Source organism: Octopus sinensis, linkage group LG24 (genome assembly GCF_006345805.1).
Source record: "Octopus sinensis linkage group LG24, ASM634580v1, whole genome shotgun sequence".
Taxonomy (NCBI): Eukaryota; Metazoa; Mollusca; class Cephalopoda; order Octopoda; family Octopodidae; genus Octopus; species Octopus sinensis.
The window spans coordinates 26,725,500-26,750,499 of NC_043020.1; the positions used below are offsets into that span (position 1 = coordinate 26,725,500).

General features: G+C 31.7%; 1 protein-coding gene across 4 annotated transcripts in view; it reads left to right on the top strand.

The window, feature by feature from the left end:
• Positions 1-25,000, top strand: part of LOC115223870 (AF4/FMR2 family member lilli) — a 637,026-nt gene that overhangs the window by 598,681 nt on the left and 13,345 nt on the right. For all 4 annotated transcript variants that reach the window (XM_036512713.1, XM_036512712.1, XM_036512710.1 and 1 more), the window contains 3 exons: positions 13,577-13,724; positions 15,684-15,741; positions 17,406-17,503. In XM_036512713.1, the coding sequence (XP_036368606.1) occupies positions 13,577-13,724; positions 15,684-15,741; positions 17,406-17,503 (304 nt within the window). The remainder of the gene's footprint in view (positions 1-13,576; positions 13,725-15,683; positions 15,742-17,405; positions 17,504-25,000) is intronic.

The following is a 25,000-nucleotide window of genomic DNA, read 5'->3' on the forward strand; positions in this document are numbered from 1 at the left end:
TTAATATTAATAGTTAAGTATTAATATGTTTAAGATTCTCTTAAATAATGAGATGAACTGATTCCTTGAGAGAGTTTTAAGAGAAAAAAAAAATTCAAAAATATTAAACAGATATTTATTTATATATTTGTATGTGTGTGTGTGTATGCTTGTGTATGTATAAATATGCTTGACTAAAATTCTTGACTATACAAACTTTTCAGCTAATTAATTAATTCAAAAAAATTAATTAAAAATTTTTTCATTGCATCAAATATCTTTTGTAGCTTTTCCTTTTTGTTACTAAATTGAAAATGATCTTTTTTTTTGTGTTTGTGCTTGTGACGATATGTCATATATTTAATATATGTGTGTATATATATATATATGTGTGTGTCTGCGTGTATGTTTGGCATAATATGCATATGTGATATGTATGGAATATATAATATGTATTTCTTAGTTTTATAATGGCATGGCACAAATTACCTTTTCAATATTTAGTTATGTCTAGTGATGTTCTTTCTAAGTTCACCTCCCTTGAAAATCTACTCTGCATTGCAACCTCTCAGGGTCGATAAAATGGGTACCAGTAATATACTGGGATTCACTTTAATCAACCTTTTGCTCCTGCAATATTCTTTGCCTTGTGCCATTGTTAGAAATCATTATATTATATATATGTCTCAATACATATGAATGCTATATATATATACACTCATATATATAAATATATATGTTCATCTATATATGTTATATATATATAATATATACATATATATATAAAATGTAATATATATTATGTGTATAATGTATATATATATTTATATATGTATGTATTTTTGGCTGTATATATTATGTAATGTGTATACGTGTGTATTGTATTATATCATATATATATATATATGCACATATATGTATGTACTTGCGTATGTTCTCAACAACCCAAGTGATATTTGGTGCTATTGAAAAGTATTAAATCGCATGTTTGTATAGTTATGAATTGAATGCTGCATATTTATATACACATCTCTATATACATTACATACATACATAAATACACTGGCCTTTGTTAATTATTAATGCTCAATAGCTGAAATGAAATTTTAGCCACTCTTCTAATCATACTAGACTATTTAATTTTGTCTTTCATGATTTCAGTAACATATCTTTTTTATTATTATTATTATTCTAGTTTTGTAATATCTCTCTAATATTTTTCCACCAATGGTATAATGGCTTTTTACACAATATGGCCATCACTTTGTATTTGCGATTACTATTAGGAATAGGATTGCTGTTGGAAGAAAATGTGACATTTTGAGTCAGTGAACTGTGTCCAGCTAAGGTAAAGTCTGTTCTTTGAACTGCTATATGCAAGCCAGTAGAAACTAAATATAATTTTTTTCTGATATTAGTCTGTGCCAGCAGTATTTAATTCTCATACTGAAGATTACTATGTGGTATACCCAAAGATTTTAACCATCATTGTGTTCATAAATTGATTAATTTTACTAATACATGAGGCAGTCATACAAATCTCTCATGTGAGGTTGGTTGATAAACATGACAGACCTTTTGAATGTTTCATATGCCTTAGTAAATTTAATTCATTTAATTAATTCATGAGTTCACTGATGACTAAATTCCTTTGAGTATATTTCATAGTAATCATTCAGATATATAATTTATAAAGTCAATTTTCTAGAATCCAAATTAAATAAATGAAAACTTTCAATGTTTAAATTAGTTAAAATAAAAACATGAAATGATATTTCTACAGCCTTAATTTTAAGCATTGGCAAAACGCCAAGAATTCTCGTCTGGGAGACAAGATAGATTAAAACGTAATAATTTGGGTAGTTAGAACATAGTAACTTGGGTACTTTACAGATACTGTAAATAGATACACAAATTATGCACAAGGTGCTTTGGTTTAATGGTTAACATAGTCATCAGGATTACAACAGACACTTTTGGTTCTTGGTGCAATCCCAGCGTGCATTTCTGCACATATTTTGCCCACCTTAGGTTTGCACTTATGAAGTGCATTCTTGAATTGAATTTAATGTTGTATTGTTACTAGAAATCTCATTGGCTGTATCATCTAAAGAAATTATGTAAGTGTTCATAAAAAGACAGAAACTATAGTATTGTTTTAAGGAAAATTAAATTTTAAAGTTTTTAATGTAAAGACACTTAAAGTAAGCTAGTCTAGGAATTTCTCGATAAAATTCCTTGAAAGGGGAAAAAATACTGGGAAGTACAAAATTCTTAAGCAAATAATATAATTTAGGAAATATAAAATATAGGAAGAAACTCTGTTAAAGTAAATAGATCAAATTAATTTGTTGTAAATGAATTTTCGACTTTTACGAATTTCTATAGAATTATTAATAACTATCTGAATGATTTTTTTTTTTTTTGCTAATCTTACAGATCTAAGTAATTATACTCTGACTAACAAATTTTACTTAATCTACCATCTGATATATATGTATATGTGCGTGTGAGTGTATATATATATATATATATATACATACACATACACAAGCATATACATATATAAAATGGAATGATTTAAAAAAATGAAATAAGAAAGAAATTTATATATATAAAAACTTTTAATTTTACCAATTCTTTTCAAATTATTAAACCATTTTTCTTTTTGGACTTAACGTTTTTCTAATTTTTTCTTTTCTTTTCTTTACACTTCTCTCTCTGTCTCTCTATCTCTCTCTCCATATAGTAATATTAATTAATTGGTAGTTTTATTTTGTTTTTTTTTGTGAATGTGGCTGATTATCAGGTTGAGCTACTCAATTATTTCTTTATTTTAATTTAATTTTTTTTTTTTATTCCTTTCTTAAGTTTGATCCGTCTTATCTTAATGTGTGTACGCATGTTAGCTATTTTGATGCCTACACATGTCACCCTGTCCTCATCATTCAATGCAAGAATGCAAGACAATGTTTTATTTTTTATTTAATATTTTCAACTTCCTTTCCTTTCTTTCTCGCCCTTCCATTGCCCCTTACTGTCTTGATATCCTTTCAAAAGATTTAAAAATTTAAAAGAAGCTATAGTCTTACATCAGCAAAGACGGAAACACTTTCTTACTCTCTTAAATTCCTTTTCTTCTTATTTTTTTTTTACTGCAATATTTACTCATTTCTGTTATGTTTCAGTTATTTTTAAAATAATATAGAATTTGAAAGACAGATTTAGGAAAATAACTTAACATGAAATACAGCAAAAAAAAAATGCCTATATCAAAATTACATAGAACATGCAACAAATTTAAATATGAAAAGTACTTGAAAATTAGTAAAAAAAACATAGTTATCATTGAACTATAAGTGGCCTTAAGTGATTTGCTTTCAAAATGAACACAGTTGGGACACAATGTAAGAAAATAAATATTGCATAAAATTCATAAGAAATATTAGATTTAGATGTAAGAATAACTTTAATATTAGAGGTTTAGTATTATAAAACGAGCTATTCTGAAGTAGACAGGTGTTAAAAGATAGGAACTGAGATTAATACATATAGATGTATATGTAACAAACAGAAGAACAGAGGTACTGGTATAACATTTATTCCTTACCTACAGCTGTTTCTATAGATTTGGCAAACATTAATATAAGCAATGACTATTTAATGTTATATATTATATAATGTAAAACCAGTAATCATTTCAAATAAATTAATAATATAGTTAATTAAATGTATATATGATATTTATTATAGTTAATAATTATACCCACTACACTCTCGGAGTGGTTGGCGTTAGGAAGGGCATCCAGCTGTAGAAACATTGCCAGATCTGACTGGCCTGGTGCAGCCTTCGGGCTCCCCAGACCCCAGTTGAACCGTCCAACCCATGCTAGCATGGAAAACGGATGATGATGATGATATATATATATATATATATATAAAATGTTTGAAAGAGGTGATATATACAATGTGTGATCAGATCTAGTTCATATATACATGACTGTCAGTGTAATTATTTGCAATATTTGTGAGAAGTTTACTGGCACAAAAGTCAAACCATGAGACAAGAATGAAATGTGTTTGACTAAGTGTATATATTCTGAATTAAAATTGTGCCAATAGAGACTTTGCTGTCCATTCTTCTCATGGCAGTAACATACCAGTTATCTGCTATGCTCAATTATATTGACCATTGTCTCAACTAAATTTCTGGTTTTTTTTACCTAGGCAAGAAGCCATTTTCTAAATTCCATCTGAATTTCCATGATATACAGGCTTCTTTTAATGCTTGTCTATATTTGTCTCATCTTCTTATAATGGATAAAAGCAATCTGATAGCTTTACCCTTTTTTCTTCTATCATGAAGAAAAACTTTTTGATAATACAAACACATGTATAGATGTGTGTGTTTGGGTATATATATATATATATATATATATATATAAAATGAGGGGATATTATTCCAAAATTACAGGGAAAAATTCAATTTAGAAATACTAAATCAAATTTCACAAAATATAATATATATATATAAATTAGAAAAAAACTCCACCTTTTATCAATTCGATAATGAAAAATTAAATTATACCATTTAGAAAGATTACATATTATAGAAAGATTAAATATAAGATAAAACATATAACGATGATTAAGTAATGTGCAAAATAATAAATAAAACATATATATATGTATATAGGTGTATAGGTTAGGGTATCTAGTTCAAGGTCGTATGGTTAGGAATTTGATTCCTGGTGATATTTAGTGTCCTTGTGCAACCTCAGTCCAGCCCACTCAGCAGGCAAAACTGGGATGTACTTGTAATTCAAGGGCTGCCCTTGTCACATTCTGTGTCACACTGAATCTCCCTGTGAACTACGTATGTAGAGTACGCATGTCTGTGGGCTACTCAACCATTTGCACGTTAATTTCACGAGCAGGCTTCTCTGGTGATCGGATCAACTGGAACACTGGTTGTTGTAACCATGGAGTGTTACTTGAATATATGTATATGAATACATTCGCTGTGTGTATGTGCATAAACATACATGTATTGAGTCCATCAAATAATTTCTCTTTAAAATATATGACAGATTTGATCATTTATAGGATAAACAAGGAATTCAATAGAAATTAGCATTAAGATAGGTGGTCTTAGATTTTAAGTCGAGGAATATAGCAAACCAGTCTTTTTAAAATTTATATTTACACTATACCCCTACCTTTTTAACTTTCTCTTTCTTCCCTCCCTGTCTCATTTTATTGACCATGTCCAGTTTACTTGCCTTCCTACCTCTCCCTCTTCACTTCCTTAGACTTGATTCTGAATTTCTGCCCCTTTTGCACCCATTGACATATATTGGAGACAGACACGAAACAGACCTGGTTAGTAAGGGTACGTCACTGATCGACAAAAGGACTTTGATAAACTTAGTTGATTGACTGATTAACTGAACAACTACGCAAACATCTAATTAGTTAATTGGTTAAATGGTTGACCAATTAATTAACACGAATAAACGAAGTGAAATAGAAACAGTGCATGTGTTTACTATTGACATAATGACCCTTCCAAGTTTGCGTATCTCGACAATTTGACATTCAGTCTAAGTGGATAAAATCTATAACAATAGACACCCTACAATACATATACCCTCTGCCCCTCCCCTTAAAAAAAACATCTGAAAATTTAAAACCAACAACAAACATATCTGATTTTAATTGGTGCATCATTCTGTGTCCGTGTGCCTAGTTTTTCTACGTCAATGCCGTCTGCTGCATGTTATATGTGATGTTCCGTTCTGCCTTGATTAAACAACATTATTTTTTTCTTATTATACATATATATATATACATATTTTTTCTTTATTGACAATTCATTATCCCTCCTTTGTATCTGTATGTGTATATATATATTTATATATATATAAATTTAAATGAATATATATGTGCATACATGCATAAACACATATGCATGTATATATATAATATATATATACATACACATACACTCATATACACACACATATATATACATATAATTATGCACTTAAACATGTATTTTTGCGTACACATGTGTGTGTATATATATGTACATACTCGTGTGTATGTATATCTATTATAACTAACGAATCTGTTATCTTCAATTCAAATTTGAAGAAAAGTAATACTTTAAAAGCATGACCTAAGTATGTAACATATATATACATACATATATATATATATACATATATATATATATATATATATATTGTGTGTATATATATTGTGTATATATATTGTGTATATATATATATATATATGAATTTTTATCTTTGTAAAAAGAAATTTCTTAGGGAGGAAAGTTAATTTAGTTTTACACTTACACGTGTATACATGCTCACGTGTGTATATAGATGATGTGTATGTGCGCATATATATATATATAAACACATATATGCACATGTTCACATAGGTACATAAATAAAATATCCAATAAATGATTTTCATATCATTTTTTTTTTAACAAGAAAACTTATGGAAGGTTTCATAAAAAAAAAATATTTTCTGCATATATATTTTTTTTTTCATATGGCCCCTATTGTATCTTGCTTGTGAAACCTGGAACTTTTTAAAATTTGATTTTGTAATTTTTTTTTTCTTAATTTTTTTATTTACCAGTATTTTAGTATTTATTCTTTTTCTTGGTACACACTGTTGATATAGCTTATCTCATAACTCTTAATATTTTAACCCCTTTTTTTTTAAACATAGCAATGAATGAATAAATCTCCCCCGTATGTTTTTCATTTCTTTCCTTCTTACTTTTAATATTACATACTCTGCAATATCTTCTCCTTGCATTCACTTTGTCTTTCCAACATGTTTATTCAATTCGTTTGAGTTTATTTCTTTTTAATACGTTGCCATTTGTAATTAGCTAATTAAGTTTCTACAGTTCTTTCATTCAATTACTGTTATTAACAAACCCTAACACAAACTGTAAACTGCCCTTGTGTTGCTCATCCCTCTCATCTGAAGCCCCTACGACAAATAAATCTTAGCTGCATTTCATCTGTGTTTACATTCCAGGTTCAAATTCTGCTGAGGTTGACTTTGCTTTTCATCCTTTTGGGGTCGATAAAATAAGTCCCATTTTAGCACTGGTGTCAGTGTAATCAACAAGGCCTTCTCACAAAATTTCAGGCCATACACCCATAGTAGAAAGGATGTTTATTATTATTCTTATTTTAATCATTATTATTGGCAGGTGAGCAGAATTGTTAGCATGCTAAGCAAGATGCTTTTGAGCATTTCATCCATGTTTATTTCTGAGTTTGAATTCTGCTGAGACCTACTTTACCTTTCAGGGTTGATATGATGAGTACCTAGCTGAGTACCGGGGTTGATGTAATTAACTAGTCTCTTCCCCAAAATTTCAGGCTTTGTGTCAATAGTAGATAGAATTTTCATCATCATCATGGCAAGGTGGTAGAACCATTAGTACTTCTAACGAAATGCTTAATGGCACGTCTTCCAAGCCTTTACTTTCAAAGTTCAAATATCTCTCAGGTCAACTTTTATCTTCCATTCTTTCAGGATCAATAGAATAAGTACCAGCTGAACCCTGGAGGCAATTTAATTAACTTACTTCCTCCCCTAAAATTACTGGCTTTCTGCCAAAATTTGAAGCAATCATCATCTTTATCATCATCATCATAGAGTGGTTAGATTCCTAGATACTGTAAATTCTTTGCAGTGTTTCTTCCAGCTCTTTACATCCTGAGTTCAGGTTCCAACATTGTCAGTTTTGCCTCTCCTCGTTTTCAAGTCAGTAAAACAAGGTACCAGTCATCTCCTGAGGCCACTGGTAGTAACTACCCCTCCTCTCAACATTGGTGGTCTTATGCCTAAGTCAGAAACCATCATTATTATACCTTTTTCTCTTTATTTTTCTATATTCCACATTAGTTCTTACCTCGTCTCCTCATTATTAGTCTGTCTCTCAAAAATATTATATCTTCATTAATTAATTTAATTATAATTTGTATATGTTCTTTTTCATTTAAATATATATATTTTACCATTTTCTGTGTATCATTTTCTATACATCTCTCTTATTTTGTTTCTCTTTATTTATATTCTTTGCTCTTTACCATTTCATTTCATTCCAACTCAAAGAAAGAATGAAACAAAAATTAAAACAAAAAGAAAGCCAAAACTCTCTTTCTTAAAACATTTTTAATTAATAAAATTTGAGATTAATTAATTGAATTTAAAGAAGAATACACACAAAATTTTTCTTCTTGACATCTTTATTCATTCATTTCTATTTTAATATGACCATAATAAAGTGTGTGTATATGTATATATATACATATATATATACATATATATATATATATATGTTCACACACACTTGTATGTATATATGTACGCACACACATATATATATGTAAACATGAATATATATATGTGCGTGTGTGCATACATATTCCTACTTATGTTTGTACACTTGGAAATTTGTTTAATTTAATTTTGACATACTGGCTGATTAGACACGAGTATAATGTATTGAATGTTCTAGCATGTTTTTATCTCCCTCTCTTGATCATTATTCACTTCACATTGCCTTGGTCTGTTGGGTATCTTCATTTATTATTATTATTATTATTATTATTATTATTATTAGGCAGTGAGCTAACAGAATCTTTAGAATGCCAAGCAAAATTCATAGCAGAATGGTCTGTTGGGTATCTTCAGTTATTGTTATTATTATTAGTAGTATTATTATTATTAGGCAGTGAGCTAACAGAAACTTTAGAATGCCAAGCAAAATTCATAGCAGAATTTTGCCTGTCTTTATATTCGAAGTTTCAATTTCACAGAGCTTGACTAGTATATATTCTATTTGTTCCCTTTGCTGTGCTGTTAATTTAAAGGATGCAAACAAAGCAATACCAACTGTCAAGCAATGGTAGGGTACAAATACTGACAGAGGCATCTATTCTCCTCACCTGCTTTTTCAGGTAACACTGGTACTTCAATGCAATTAGCACTCTCTCTTCTTCACCACCTCTGTATTTACATAGGTCTCTGTATGTGTCTGAGTTCATCTCTCTCTCTCTCTCTGTCTATATATATATCTATATATATATATATATATATATATAAACAGGAAGCTTTATGAAAATAAACAAAAGACGAAGGCAGGTGGAAAACAAACGAACAATTGTATTAGTATGGCGCTCAGGAAATATAAATAAAACAAGTCTTTAACGTTTCGAGCCTACGCTCTTCAACAGAAAGATACACAGAGAGAGAAAAACACAGAAAGAAGGAGAGAAAAAAATGCGTGCAGTAGCTAACGAATCAACATAATGTATGTATGTTTATATATATATGTATGTATGTTTATACATATGTATATATGTTTATATATATATATTATATATATATATATATATATACATATATATATATGCATATATATATATATATGTGTGTGTGTGTGTATATACACATACACACACTCATATATGTTAAGCATGTATACACATGTATATTTGTGTATGTATTTTAATTCATAGTTGTGCAATTAGAATTTTATATATATATACACACACATATATATATATATATATATATATATGTATATACATGTATATATATACACACACACACATATATGTGTGTTTGCATATTTAATTTGTATAATTGCTGCATACTATTGGGTTGAAGTCAAGAATTCTACCACCTACCAATCTACCCACCCACCTACCTGCCTACCAATATATCTCACTATTTCATTCTTTAAAATCTTAGCTTCAATAAATCTGCAGCTGTTCTTCTTCGTCAATGGAATGGTTATTTACTTCCTTAGATGTGAATGTATGCCATTGAAATTCACCGCAGTGGTCACGATTCAAAACATTAGCCGTACTGGTGGTGTACTTGTGAAAGCCTTACTAAGAGGAAGAACTTTTTCCAATTTCTTTATTTCTCTTCTCTTCTGTTTTCTTCTGTGATGTTTAGTTCCTTGTTTCAATCAAAAGACTTTCGGTGTTTCCATGTGAAGAATTTTCTGCTCTAGGAAATGATTCGTACAGGAAATTGAACCTAATAGGATGGAATGGTTGAAAGATACGTGCTTCCATGATGAAAGGACAAAGTAAATGCTTAATAAAGCATTTGAACATGAGATCAAAAGGAATTCTTAAGATAGGGGCGAAAGACCACGAGAAGAAAACCAACCAACTATAACAACAACAATAACTCCCTCCAATAATAATAATAATAATAATAATAACACCACCATTAGGGACATGCAAACAGTAAATTGTTTATTGGTTAGTAGAGTAAAGTAAGAAAACTTAAGCTGAGAGTTTAAGTAATGTCTTTGGTTGGAATCAAAGAAAGAAATTAAATGTTGGTGGATTTGTATTGCAACAAAAGTGAGATAAAACTTTGCCTTACTGGCAGACTTTTTCTGGCTATGTAACTTGTGGTGGGGTCACAAGTCAGTTTTTCCATTCCAGACCTCAAAGCGATGATTCTGATCTCTAAGAATTGCACGTTGTATCTTTGGAATCTTTGAAGTTTTTGAGGAGACGAAGTGACTTCTTTGAAATTCTAAATTTGTCGACGCAAACATCCACTGATAAAATTTTACACTACTAAGACTCACTGCTTTGTGTATATACATGTATATACTATATATTTTTTAGTTTATGTATATACCTGGGAGTCTGTGTGATTATTTATATATATAGCAAAAGCTAAATGTTCAAAATTGCTTCTTTTTTTTGTAAGCTTTGGAAAAGATTAGGCTGTTTTATTTCTCACAGACTTTTATGGCAGTCTTGCTGCTGTTTCTTACCATTTTCACCCCCTTTTTTTCTTACTCTGTCTCAGGCTACCCTCTCTCTGTCCATTATTATTTTTTTTCCTTTTACTTGTTTCAATCAGTAGACTGTGGCCAAGCTGGAGTGCTGCCTTGAAGTGTTTAGTTAAAGAAATTTACCTCAGTACTTTTCTTCTAAGCCTGGTACTTGTTCTGTTGGTCTCTTTTTGCCAAACTACTAAGTTACAGGGAAGTAAACAAACCAACACCGGCTGTCAAGTGGTGGTGGTGGGTGGGGGTCGATAAAATAAGTAGCGGGCTAATGCTGGGGCTGATGTCATCAACTTACCTCTTCCCCCAAGCTTGGTGGTCTTGTTCCAAAACTTGACACTATTATTATTATCATCATCATCATCATCATCATCATTATTATTATTAAGGCGGCGAGCCGGCAGAATCATTAACATGCTGGACGAAATCCTTAGTGGTATTTCGCCAATCGCTACGTTTTGAGTTCAAATTCTGCCAAGGTCGACTTTGCCTTTCATCCTTTCAGGGTCAATAAATTAAGTACCAGTTACACACTGGGGTCGATATAATCGACTTAATCCATTTGTCTATCCTTGTTTGTCCTCTCTAGCTTTAGCCCCTTGTGGGTAGTAAAGAAATAGGTATTTCGCCTATCACTATGTTTTGAGTTCAAATTCTGCTAAGGTCGACTTTGCCTTTCATTCTTTCAGGGTCAATTAATTAAGTATCAGTTATGAACTGAGGTTGATGTAATCGACTAGACCCCCTCCACCAAATTTTCAGCCTTGAGCCTTTAGTAGAAAGGATTATTGTTATTACTATTATTATTATCATTATCATTATTATTATTATTATTATTTCTTATTTCCAATTTGAAACTTACTACCTGGCGTACCCATCAGACCAAGTCTTTGCACATTGTAAACAGCATCTTGTTACCAAGAAAAAAATAAATATGTATTTAGAAATTAAATCAAAATATGAATTATGGAAAAGTAAACCAGAGTGAAAAATATGAATGTTGTTTATTTTTCTTGAATTGTAATTATTTTTTTGTGGTATTATTTTTTTTTTATTTTTCATTTTTTTGTTTGATCTGGTCTTGTTGCACAAGAAACGTAGTTGGAAAATGCTATCTCTCATTCATATACATGTATGTATATATATATATATATATATATATGATATATGTGTGAGATATTAATGTAGTATACAACAATCTGCTCATGTCTGGTTGTGCACAAATATTTTTTTTTGCTAGTTGTCATGAATTTTTTTTTTTTAATATTCAAATTAATTCAAGAAATCAATTAATTTTTACCACTCAGAATACCAACTTAGTGCTATTTATAGAACCATGTATTTATACACCACATATATATATACATATATGTATATATATAAATATATATATATATGTATATATAAATAAATACATGCATGCATATATATATATATATATATATATATACACATATGTATATGCATCTAGTTATTCAATTATAAATATCATCCACCAACCACACTTTATTAGCAAAAAATATAAATGGTGAAAGAAAGAAGGAAAGTACACGAAGAAATCTTCTCTTGTAGACTTAGGAAAATGTTATATATTGAAAGTTTTATAGATTTAGATTTTTAGCATATAAGTTTTTCATATATATATATATATATATATATATGTATATAATCAAAGACAGGAAGAATAAACATATGGAAATCAATATCAACAGATCAATATATTTATAAACAGCCCCTGAAGGAAATTAGTATTATTATTATTATCGTTATTATTGTATTCAATTTTTTTTTATTATTATTAACTTCTTTTCCTTTTAGGTGTTTAATTTTTGAAAATATTGGTATTTCTAAGAATTTAACCATATTTCTGCTACATACATTGAATTTTTACTAGTAAGAGTAATTAGTATTATATATATATATATATATATATATATATTGAGATTTATTTCCAATAATGAATCAACAGTTATTAATCTTTAATAAGTTTTCAGGGAAGGTCGTTAAGACTTCAGAGTGTATGTTTAAGAAATATATTTTGGGAGGAAAGAGAATCATGAAAAATATGAGAGTAGATAATTACAAATATTATTTCTGTTTAATAGTCTTATTTATATGTTAATGAAGTTAGCGCTTTTAATTAAAACTTTTGGTACTATTTACATATTCTTTTTAAAAGAGTTATTAATGTTTTAAAAATAATTTTCGTCTTATGCTTGTGTATGTGCACAATGGATAGACATACATGCATATATGTGTGTATATATGCATATATTCACACATATATGAATATATATATATGTATATATATATATATATATGTATATATATATATATATATATGTATATATAAATAAATACATGCATGCATATATATATATATATATACACATGTGTTATATATATATATATTATATATATTATATATATATATATATATATATATATATATATACATGTGTTATATATATATATATATATATATACATGTGTTATATATATGTATGTATGTACACTCATACATGTGTGTTTGTGTGTATATATATATACATGTGTATATATATGCATATAGGTTTGTACACTTTTTCTACCCCCTCCCACCTTTCATTTCTCTCGAACCATTTTCATTTTTGTTTTTTCTTCCTTTGTTTTTTTTTTTGTTTTGTTTTGTTTTTGTTTCGTCTTGTGTGTGAAATAACCTTTTTCTTGGTTGTTGTATTTCTGTAGCTGCTGCTTTACGAGGTGTGACGTTGACTCGTGGTCGAGCAGCAGCGGCTGTAACGGCACGAGGAGTATACGCCGCAGCAGCGGCAGCAGCAGCATTCAGGCACCCGACGCCCTTGACAACAACTGCAGCAGCTTTACCGTACGCCGCGTAAGTATTCGAAATTGCACATTTATCCATGAAGCATCAACTTACTTGCGTTTTTTTTTAAATTCAACCGTATTTCATTTGCTCAAAATGGTCCTAATAGTAATAATATTTGCTCATTTAATTGTACACCTGTATTAATAATTAATTAATTAATTAATTATTAATTCCAGGAGTGGCTGTGTGGTAAGTAGCTTGCTAACCAACCACATGGTTCCGGGTTCAGTCCCACTGCGTGGCATCTTGGGCAAGTGTCTTCTGCTATAGCCCCGGGCCGACCAATGCCTTGTGAGTGGATCTGGTAGACGGAAACTGAAAGAAGCCTGTCGTATATATGTATATATATGTGTGTGTCTGTGTTTGTCTGTATATGGTGGTGTGTTTACGTCCCCGTCACTTAGCGGTTCGGCAAAAGAGACCGATAGAATAAGTACTGGGCTTACAAAGAATAAGTCCCGGGGTCGATTTGCTCGACTAAAGGCGGTGCCCCAGCATGGCCGCAGTCAAATGACTGAAACAAGTAAAAGAGTAAAAGAGTAATAATTTATCAATATTGTTAATCTTGGTGTTTATAGCGAAAGTCACTAGAACTTTTGGAATATATAGTGGAGAAGGATATATCAACTAAAATGCAAAAGACAAAATTGTCTTTTGCACATACAAGCACCTCTGCACACACATTGTTTTTTTGTTTTTTTTTTGCTGTGGTTTCAGCTCATAGCTGCAGCTATGTATATAGAAGATATATATGTAAGGGGTATGTTGCCTTGCCTGCCTGCATATCTTGTGGGGTGGCATCATTTGAAAGCTAAAATTGTACAAAGCACATTGTAACCAATGATGTATAACAACATCGAATTGTCTGGTCAATCATGTAATGTGTGTGTGTGTGTGTGTGTATATATATATATATATATATATAATATATATATATATATATATACATACACATATTCATACACACACACACACAGACACACACACACACACACATATATATAGTTCATAGGTGAGACTCTGATTCAGTAAGAAGACATTTAGCAATGCTCAGAAGATTTAAACTTGAGCAGGAAGAGAAGTAAACATAGGTACAAGGAAGTTAGACACGTCAATATATAAAGTATATTGAATATGTGAAATATAAAGAATGTATATATGTGTTTATATACAAAAAAGGTACACAGAGTAGAAATGATATCGAGAATTTAACTCTTTCATTACCGTATTTATTTAGGAGATGCTCTGTGTTTCTTTCAATTATTTTAAATATAACAAAGAATTTAGTAAAATAACTTAATGAACATTAAGCTAGTGTTAGGAACATAAATTGTGACTAAGGTTTGGTGGAAGATTTTAATTCAAAACTTATGAAAACAAGACATTTGTACAAGAGAGCCAGAGCCAGTATCGGCTGGGTTGGCAATGAAAGGGTTAAGGGGATTGAACAGCTGTTTCTGTGTGCTATGTGGTTGAAAATAATGTTTGTTGATTGAATCCATCGTTGAGTGAGATGAGCTGCCATCTTCAAGGTAGAAATCCTTACATTTGAGGTGTTGGTTGAAAGAAGTTCGAAAATGGAATTATTTTCTGGAGAGCTAAGTGTATTACAGGGAGGAAATTGGGGACGTATTCAGATATATACTTACCACATAATGGGGCTTCTCTCAGTCTCCTTTGAGTAAATTTACTCACAAGGCTTTGGTTGGCCCCAGGCTACAGTGGAAGACACTCAAGGTGCCACGCAATAGGACTGAACCCCAAATTATTTAGTTGGAATGCAAACTCCTTAACATCACTGCCATTCCTTTGAGAATGGACATGACTGTTTCTTCTCACTAAAGAATGAAAAGGAAAACAAACGAAAGAATGAAAAATGAAACAAATGAAAGAAAGAAAGAGACTACTGTTATTGCTAAAATGTTACCCGTCTCATTGATCTGATCCCTATTATTTGCCTTTCAGTGGAGTGTATCACCAAGACCCCTTCTTAGCGACATATGCAGCAGCTGATCGATATCAGGTAAGTAATGCTCCCTTAATTCCTACCTGTCTCACCTTTATGGTATTGCAATTTATCTTGTTTATCCTCAGGTTGATGTTCACCCAGCAGGTTTATAATAAACCCTTTGACATTTGAACCAGCCATATCCAGCCCAAATATTTTACTTGTTTATATTGAAACTGGCCAGATTCAGTCTCTCACACCTACCCTTCAATACTGTCATATCTTCAAAATATTGAAGCAACAAGATACTCCATGATGAATTTTTTAAAATACGGATGAACAAGCATTATATTTGATAAATTAATATGAATGCTAAAGGGTTAATCAATAAAGGTTCCAAGAGTGGCCAATCTGTGTTGTAAGTGCATCTGGGACTACATTACCCAAAGTACAATTCGCTTGTGTTGTTTTAATGGCATATTGTAATCTGAGCGAGATTTAAATGTTATATCTGGCTGTTCAAAAGACTATGTAGGAAACCCCGCTTTGCTATTTTTTATATATTTTTGTCTCTTTTTATTGGGTTGTCCGGAAAGTTCATGCCGATTTATAGTAGCTTACCTTTCGACTTATTTTAAAACATGCCTGAGTCCATAAAATAGGATTTCACTACACCTCCATTTAGAACACAATTTGTTGATGGACATGTCAAGAATCCCAGACCTGCTTTTTTCAGTGGACTTGAGCAAATGAGACCAGACACAAAGACATATTGGGTTCACCCAGTCACCTCTTCACCACTTTTTCCAAAGAGAGTAGCCATGTGTCTCCTTTACTGCAAGACAACTGTTTCTTTAATTTCTCATTGTCTGTTATGAAGACACCTCCCTCTATACTACACCATTCCTTCACTTGAGGATTTTGTCTTGCTGGTTACTTGGTTACCTCACTGGTGCTGCTGCCATAAAAAAATGCATCTCATACCATTCTCTAAAGTGGTTGGCGTTAGGAAGTGCATCCAACTTGCAAAAACATTGCGAAAACCAATACTGGAGCTCAATGCATTCCTCAGGGTTATCATCATCGTCATTTAACGTCTGCTTTCCAAACTAGCATGGGTTGAACGGTTTGACTGTGGGTTGGTAAACCAGATTGTTGCACCAAGCTCCAGTCTTGATCTGGCAGAGTTTCTACAGCTGGATGCCCTTCCTAACGCCAACCACTCTGAGAGTGTAGTGGGTGCTTTTACATGCCACCGGCACGGGCCAGTCAGGCGTTGTAAAACCATCCAACTCATGCCAGCATGGAAAATCAACATTAGACAATGATGATGATGTCCAAGGTATAATTTAAAGGAGATGTGAATGCTATTTCTAGTGGATTAAGTTATAATCTAGAGCAGTGGTTTTTAATCTTTTTGCTGGAGCGGAACCCCAAGGAAACATTCCACTGGCTCGGGGAACCCCTGTGCAATAATTTAATAGTCTTCTGCACAGGAGAATGAAAAATTACTGCCGATTTTAGCAGTTTTGTAACTTCTTGCGGAACCCCTGGACTGTACTGGCGGAACCCTGGTTGAAAACCACTGATCTAGAGGGTCTCTTATTTGTCCAGATCTCATTTGCCCATCCTCTTACACCTATCATCATTGTAGTCATCACTTAAAATCCATTTTCAAATGTTGTGGTATTTATTAATTTTCTATCATTTTAATTTTTTTTTTCCCCCTCGTATTTCAGCTTGTTACAACCCAGCCATATGCAGCTGCAGGCTATGCGGCTGCAACACGCTATGCAATCCCCACTGTAGCAGCGACAGCAGCCACGTACGCGGCTGGGTAAGTTCTATTCTTTTACCATTCTTCCCCTTCTCCCCACCCTGCCAACACTTTTTTTTTCTTGATTATGCTAAAAAAAAAACAAGTTGTTTCCACCACTATCACCACTTCCACCCCCACCACCACTTCGACCAGCACCCTTTTCACCATTACCTCGGTGGGGGGGATCCTCACCAATACGAAAATGCTGAAGGACAGAATTGGGCTGGGGCCCGTGTATCTGTACAAACTATAAGGGAGCACTAGTTTCTCAGTTGATGGAATCAGTAGAGTGACACATATGTCTCTTTTCATCACCCTGGGGCCATTCTTTTGATCACTGTTGGGAAGAAAATTACTAACTCAATGCTTGGTCTTCAAAGGTCACTTTGTCTACCAAGGATCATTCCACAACTAAATTGAGATGACCGAGATCCTGATTAGTTATAGAATGTTAGTTTCAAATTTTTGGCACAATGCCAGGAATCTCAAGGAAGGGATAAATGAACTTATTTCATCGACCTCCCAAAAAATGAAAGATACTGTCGACCTCAGCAGGATTTGAACTCAGAGCATAAATACGAATGAAAAGCCGTGAAGTATTTTGTCCAGCATGTTAATGATTCTGCTAGCTTGCCGCTTTGAGGAATTACAGAATATTGGCAATGCCGCAAATTGTTGTAATTTACCTTGATTATCTTCTCTGAATGCATGAAGGACAATGACACCTTCTGCCTTTAAATTGTCATTAAACTGCGACCATGCTGGAGTACTTAGTCTCAACAAATCGACTCTAGTACACGTTTATTTTTAAGCTTAGTACTTATCCCATCAGTCTTTTTTGCTGAACTGCAAAGTTACAGGGATGTAAACACACCAAACAGACACAAAGACACAAACACATAGATGACTATTCATCTCTCTCTCTGTCTCTAGACAGGCTTCTTTCAGTTTCCATCAACCAAATCTATTAACAAGGTTTTCGATAGCGACGGCCCAAGGCTATAGTAGGAGATGCTAGCCCAAGGTGTCATGCAGTAGGGACTGAACCCAAAGCCTTGTAGTTGAGAAACAACTTTCTAACCACACTACCATGCCTGTTTGTTTTATTTTGTTTCATATATGTCTATGTGTGTGTGTATATATATAAACATGCATATATATATATATATATAATATATATATATATAATATATATATTATTAACTTCCTTTTCTAGCAGGTAGGCACCTCACGTGCCCTTATGATATATATATATATATATATATATATGCTTTCGATGCAAGCCTCATTCTTATTTTAGAAGTTTTAATCTGTTCTTAATAGTTTAGCAAGTAATCTGTCCCCTTTCCCCCTACAATGCATCTGTTGGTGGCGGTGGCAGTAGTGATGGTAGTGGTAATGGTGGTGGTGGTGGTGGTAGTGGTGGTTTTAGTGGTTCTGCAATTATAGTCTGTTAAACAGTTTGTCAACACACCTCTTTCTCTTCTTTCTTTTTTCCTTAAATTTATGTTTTTGTTAGTGTTGTTGTTGTTGTTGTTGTTGTCACCTTCTTCCCCCTCCCCCCTGATTCAACTATGTCTCTGTCTGTCTGTCTATGTTTATCTTCAAAATTTTATTTTTAATTTTTTTTTTGCCACATTTTTCTTACTTCGTTATTCTCTCTGTCGTTAAGCTGTGATCACTTGTATAAGTGTGTATGTATATAGACATATGTGGTGTGTATATATGTGTGTATATATATATTCATATATGTATATATAATCATATATACATGCTCATATATGTATAAATATATGCATATATATATATATATATATGTATCTATATATGCACACACACATGGATGTGTGTATATATAGATATACACATGTATGTGTGCACATGTGTGTATATATTCATATATACATATCCATATATATGTATGAATATACTTATATGCATACATGCTTGCATATATATACACACACATGCTTACATATATGTCTGTATGTATGTATGTTTTGTACAAACACCAAATGATTATACTTGCATACATTCCTACGATGTTTGTCTGTAATTAGATAGGTGTGTGTGTGTATATATGTATATATATTATGCTGGCTCATGTTGCTTGCGTTTAGAAAATATACTTCATTGTTTTCAATTGTTAACCCAACCTTCCACATTCTTGCTTCCTATTACAGTAACTCTCTTTGCCTCCTCAATCTTCTCTCTTTCTCTCTCTCTCTTTCATTCTCTCTTTCTCTACATCTGTTTCACTCACACCGTACATTACTTCCACCCAACACGCAAACACACAATGCATGATTAAGAGAATGAGCCTGAACATTAGTTGTTCATGTCGCTGAAAATAACAGCTAAATCCCCCTCAAGTCTTATGACTGTCTTCTATGCCAAGAAATGGAACACTTTGGATATATATATATATATATATATATATTATATATATATATTGGAGTATTTATTAAAAAAACAACCACAATTTGATCATAAGCTTCCTCTGTGATGACTAAAAAGATGAGCTAATTACACATATAAAAACATACTTTTAAATTTACCCTCATCTTGTCCTGTCTTTTCTTATTTCTTGTTCTTGTCCACACTCTTCCCATATAACCACTCCTTTTCAGTATCCTTTCACCCATACAATTTCTCAGCTCACAATTCATTGAAAGGTCATAGGGACAACATCCTCATTCATCTCCTCTATAGGGTCCCTCAGTCATCCCACTTTTTGTTTAGCATTTAAACCAGCCATATCCGGCCAAAAGTATTCTGCCTGTTTTATGTTCAAACTGGCCAGATCTAGTCTCTCACACCAACCCTACAATGTCGTTTTAAAAATTAACAGCTACCTCATCAAAATCTCATAGCTACAAGATTAATGAATGATTAGTTCAAAACAATGTGGATGAAGAAGCATTTGTTTTGGCAGAATAATGCAAACACTAAAGGGTTAAAGTTGTCTAATGAAGTCTTTGGATATTATTATTATTATTATTATTATTATCTGGCCGTCTTGTTCTTGGGTTACCCTAATGTTTCCTGCCAGTTGGCTCAGCTTGAAGAATCCATCTTGCGACATTTTAATCACATGTCTGTAGGTCTGGAACTCTGGCATTTCAACACAGGGAAGAAATGGTTCAATCTGGAGAGACTCCTAATCTCCAAACTGCACACCTTGTCAAATAACAGTGCTCCAGAGATCCTTTAGAGGGATCTCCTTTTGGCCTCTTTCAATCATTAACCATCATTCTTGACCTTAGATGAATACAGGCATCAAAACTGACCTAAAGATAGCAAGTTTAGCATTTTTATTACCAACCTCTCCTCTTTTATTTTTCACTTGTTTCAGTCATTAGACTGTGGCCATGCTGGAGCATGACTTTGAAATTTTTCTTTTAGTGAAATAAATCAATCCTAGGACCTATTTTTTCTTTGTAAGCCTCATACTCACTCTGTCAGTCTCTTTTGCTGAACTGCTAAGTTATGGAAACATAAATATACCAATACCAATTGTCAAGCAGTGGGGAGGGGACAAACACAGATACAAAGACACACACACACACTCATATATATATGACAGGCTTCTTTCAGTTTCCATTTACCAAATCCACTCAGGGCTTTGGTCGGCCTAAAGCTATAGTAGAAGACACTTGCCCAACGTACCATGTAGTGGGACTGAACCTGGACTCATGTGGTTGGGAAGCAAGCATCTTACCACACAGCCATACTCTGCACCTCTTCCTTATTCTTCATAATTTTTACTTCATTTGTCCCTTATTTTTCCTCTTTTTACCTAATCCTTTCCTTTTCAATCCTCCTCTGCTCCTCCACATCCTTTTACCCCTACCCTTGTCTGAGCCTTTGAAGGAGTAGTAGCCCTTAAATGTAGTTAAGTGGCCTGTCTCTCATTCATCATTCACCCTCATCAACACATGCTCATTCATCACTCACAACACTCACTCTTCTCTCATTCATCACTCACAACACTCACTCTTCTCTCATTCATCTCTTCACTCATCTCACTCAACTCCTCATTCATCACTCAATCCACAAGGCTTGAAGTTAATGCAAGACTATGCTAAAAGACGTTTGCCCAAGATGCCAAGATGTGGGATTGAACTAGGAACCTGATGATTGCAAAGCAATTTTCTTAACCACTCAACTACGCCTTGCATTTGATTAATACTAACAAAGCAACGACTAATAAGAAGTGGTTTCTATACTTTTGGATCTTTCCTCTTCTTTGCCTTCTCTTCATCTTCCTCTTCTTTGCCTTTTCTTCTTCTTCGCCTTCATCTTCTTCTTCTTCACCTTCTTCTCCCTCTTCTTCTTTGCCTTCTTTGCTCCCCCCTCCTTCTCCTCCTCATTTCCCTTTTTCTCCTCCTCCCCCTCTGCCTTCTTCACCTTCTTTTCACCTTTTCCTTTATCCTCCTCCTTCTTTACCTTCTCTTCATCTTCTTCCTCTTCCTCCACTTTGCATTCTTCTTCCTCTTTGCCTTCTTTGCTTTCTTCACTTTCTTCTGTGCCTCCTCTTCATTTTCATCTTTTGCCTCCTCCTTTTTGCCTTCTTTCTCTTTACTTTCTTTCTCTTTGTCTTCTTCCTCTTTGCTTTCTTCTTCTTCTTCTTCCTTCATTATCTCCTCCACCACCACCACCACCACTTTTCATGTTGCGCTCCATCAAACTCTCCACTTCTCTCTGCCACCTCCTCCCTCCCCACCCCTATGTTTCCTTCCTTCCTTCCTTCCTTCCTTCTTCCTTCCTTCCTTCCTCATCTTTCTCTTTCTCTTAACAATTTCACTAACCCTTGTAACATTTCAAAACTTGGATATTAACCTTGCTAACTTTTCTGTAGTTATTCCTATCCCTGCCCCAGCTTGCAAGGGGCCTTTAGAAGAAAAGAAAGAAAGAAAACAAAAAAAAAGGAGCTTTTTGGGCTCTGAATTTATCCTCTCTATTTCGTTTAATTAACACCTACATTAATCGCCATCATACACTCCCTAGTATAAGGCTGTTTGTGCCTTTCTCTCCCCCTTTCTCTCTCTCTCTCTCTCTCTCTCTCTCTCTCCCATTTTCTCTCACTCAACACACACATGCATATACATCCTATTTGATGCTTTGTTTCTTCTCCCTCTTCCTTCTTTCATTTCCAAGGTGATGTCTCTGTATGAAACAAGTTTTTCCTTTTCTTTTTGTCTCGTATAATCTATGCACTCACGCACACACACACACATACATTTATGTAAGTGCATATAAATATATATGTGTGTGTGTGCATATATTTAGCACATACATACATATATATATATGCATATGTACATGTGTAAATACATTTATATAGGTATGTATATATATATATATATGCATATATATATATATATATATGTGTGTATATATACATGTATATATTTATATATATATATAGTATACACATTGTACATACTTATGCATACTTACACATGTACACTCACTGACACACACAGGGCCACATGTTCAGATTGTGCTGTTTATCCCCAATTTTTCTGTACATGTTTCACATATTTTTACTGCACTATTTTCCTTTATACACTGCCTATATATATATATATATAGATATATATATTATATATATATAATAATGTGGATTATATTTAATATATATACATATATATATATTATCTATGTTATATATATTATATATGTATATATATTATAATTAATATATATATTATATATATATTATATATTATATTTAATATATATTTATATTATATTTATAATTATTTTATATATATTATATATGTATATAATTATATTAATTATATATATTAAGATATTTATATCTTAATTATAATATATTAATTATATATATATATGATATATATAGAATATATATATATGTATATTATGTTATATGTATATATATATATATATATATATATTATATATATAATATATTATAATATATTTATATGTATATTATATATATATTATATAATATATTATATAGTAGTAAACTGACATGCAAGCATATGAGATGTTTTATTTCAATGGAGCTTAATTTTTTTTTTGTTACATCTTTTCACATCTTGCTTTTAAGTACCCCCCAAATTTCACAACTGCAGCATCAACAACAACAACAACTAAACCATTTTACATAGCAAGCAAGCTATTCCAAAACAAAGCACAAAAAGAAATATGCATTTTGTAAATGCCAGTATCGTTCTGTCCAAGAGAGATCAATTCTTCTTAGAATAATTTTCATAATTATTCTTAAAATTCTTCTTAATTATTTTTCAAAAATTTTTATGGATTTTTTTAAATCAGTTTTTTTTTCTTTGAGTGCATAATTGCATGTGGTCGTAAAAATTCACACTGCAATTAAATTGTTTCTTGTATTTTTTAAAACAACTTAGAGAATGTGTGTGTGGGTGTGTGTTTTTGTTGTATATATGTGAGCATATACGTATATATATATGTGTGTGTATATATACATGTATACAATATATATATATATTGTGTATATATACATGTATACAATATATTTATATATATATATATATGTATAGTATATGTGCATATGTACATATATATGTATATATATGTATGTGTATATATTATATATATGATATATATATCCATATATATATATATAAATATACATATATGCATAATGTTTTACTCTTTTGTCTTTATTTTTATTTAATTTTAATTTGAGAGATTTTCTTTAATTTAATATATATCTATAAAATAAAGCTTCCATTTATTTAGTTATTCAAAAAAAAATATTCTATTTTAATTTGCTTCTAAACTAGGTTTAATTTTATATATATATATTTATATATATTTATTTATTTAGATTTTTACTACTTACTTTTGGGGGACTGGAGATGGATATGCTGGTAGTGGTCTAGAATTATTATTATTATTATATTATTATTATTAGTAGTAGTATTTTATTATTATTATTATCTTATTATTATTATTATTATTATTATTATTATTATCATCATTATTATTATTTTTTTATTATTATTATTATTATTATTATTATTATTACTACTATTATTATTATTACTATTATTTATTATTATTATTATTATCGTTGTTGTTAATGCAATGAGCTATCAATCGTTAACACACATGGCATATAACTCTTAACAGCATCTTGTCCACCATTTACAAATTCTGCCATGGTTGACGTTGCCTTTCATCCTTTTGAGATCAAGTGAAATAAATAGTGGTTGAGAGTTAGGGGTCGATGGAAATGACTAGCCCCTCATCACAAATATTAGGCTTTGTGTCTATAGTTGAAAGGATAATTATTATTATTACTGCCTACTATTACTACTGCTACAAATATTCTTTTAAAGGTGGCAATTTGGCAGACTCTTTTAGCATGCTGGACAAAATGGTTAGTACCATTTTATCAGTCTCCATGCTCTAACTTCAGATTCCATCGGGGTTGACTTTGCCTTTCATCCTTTTGGGTGGGTGGGTCAATAAAATAAGTTAGAGCTGAACACTGGA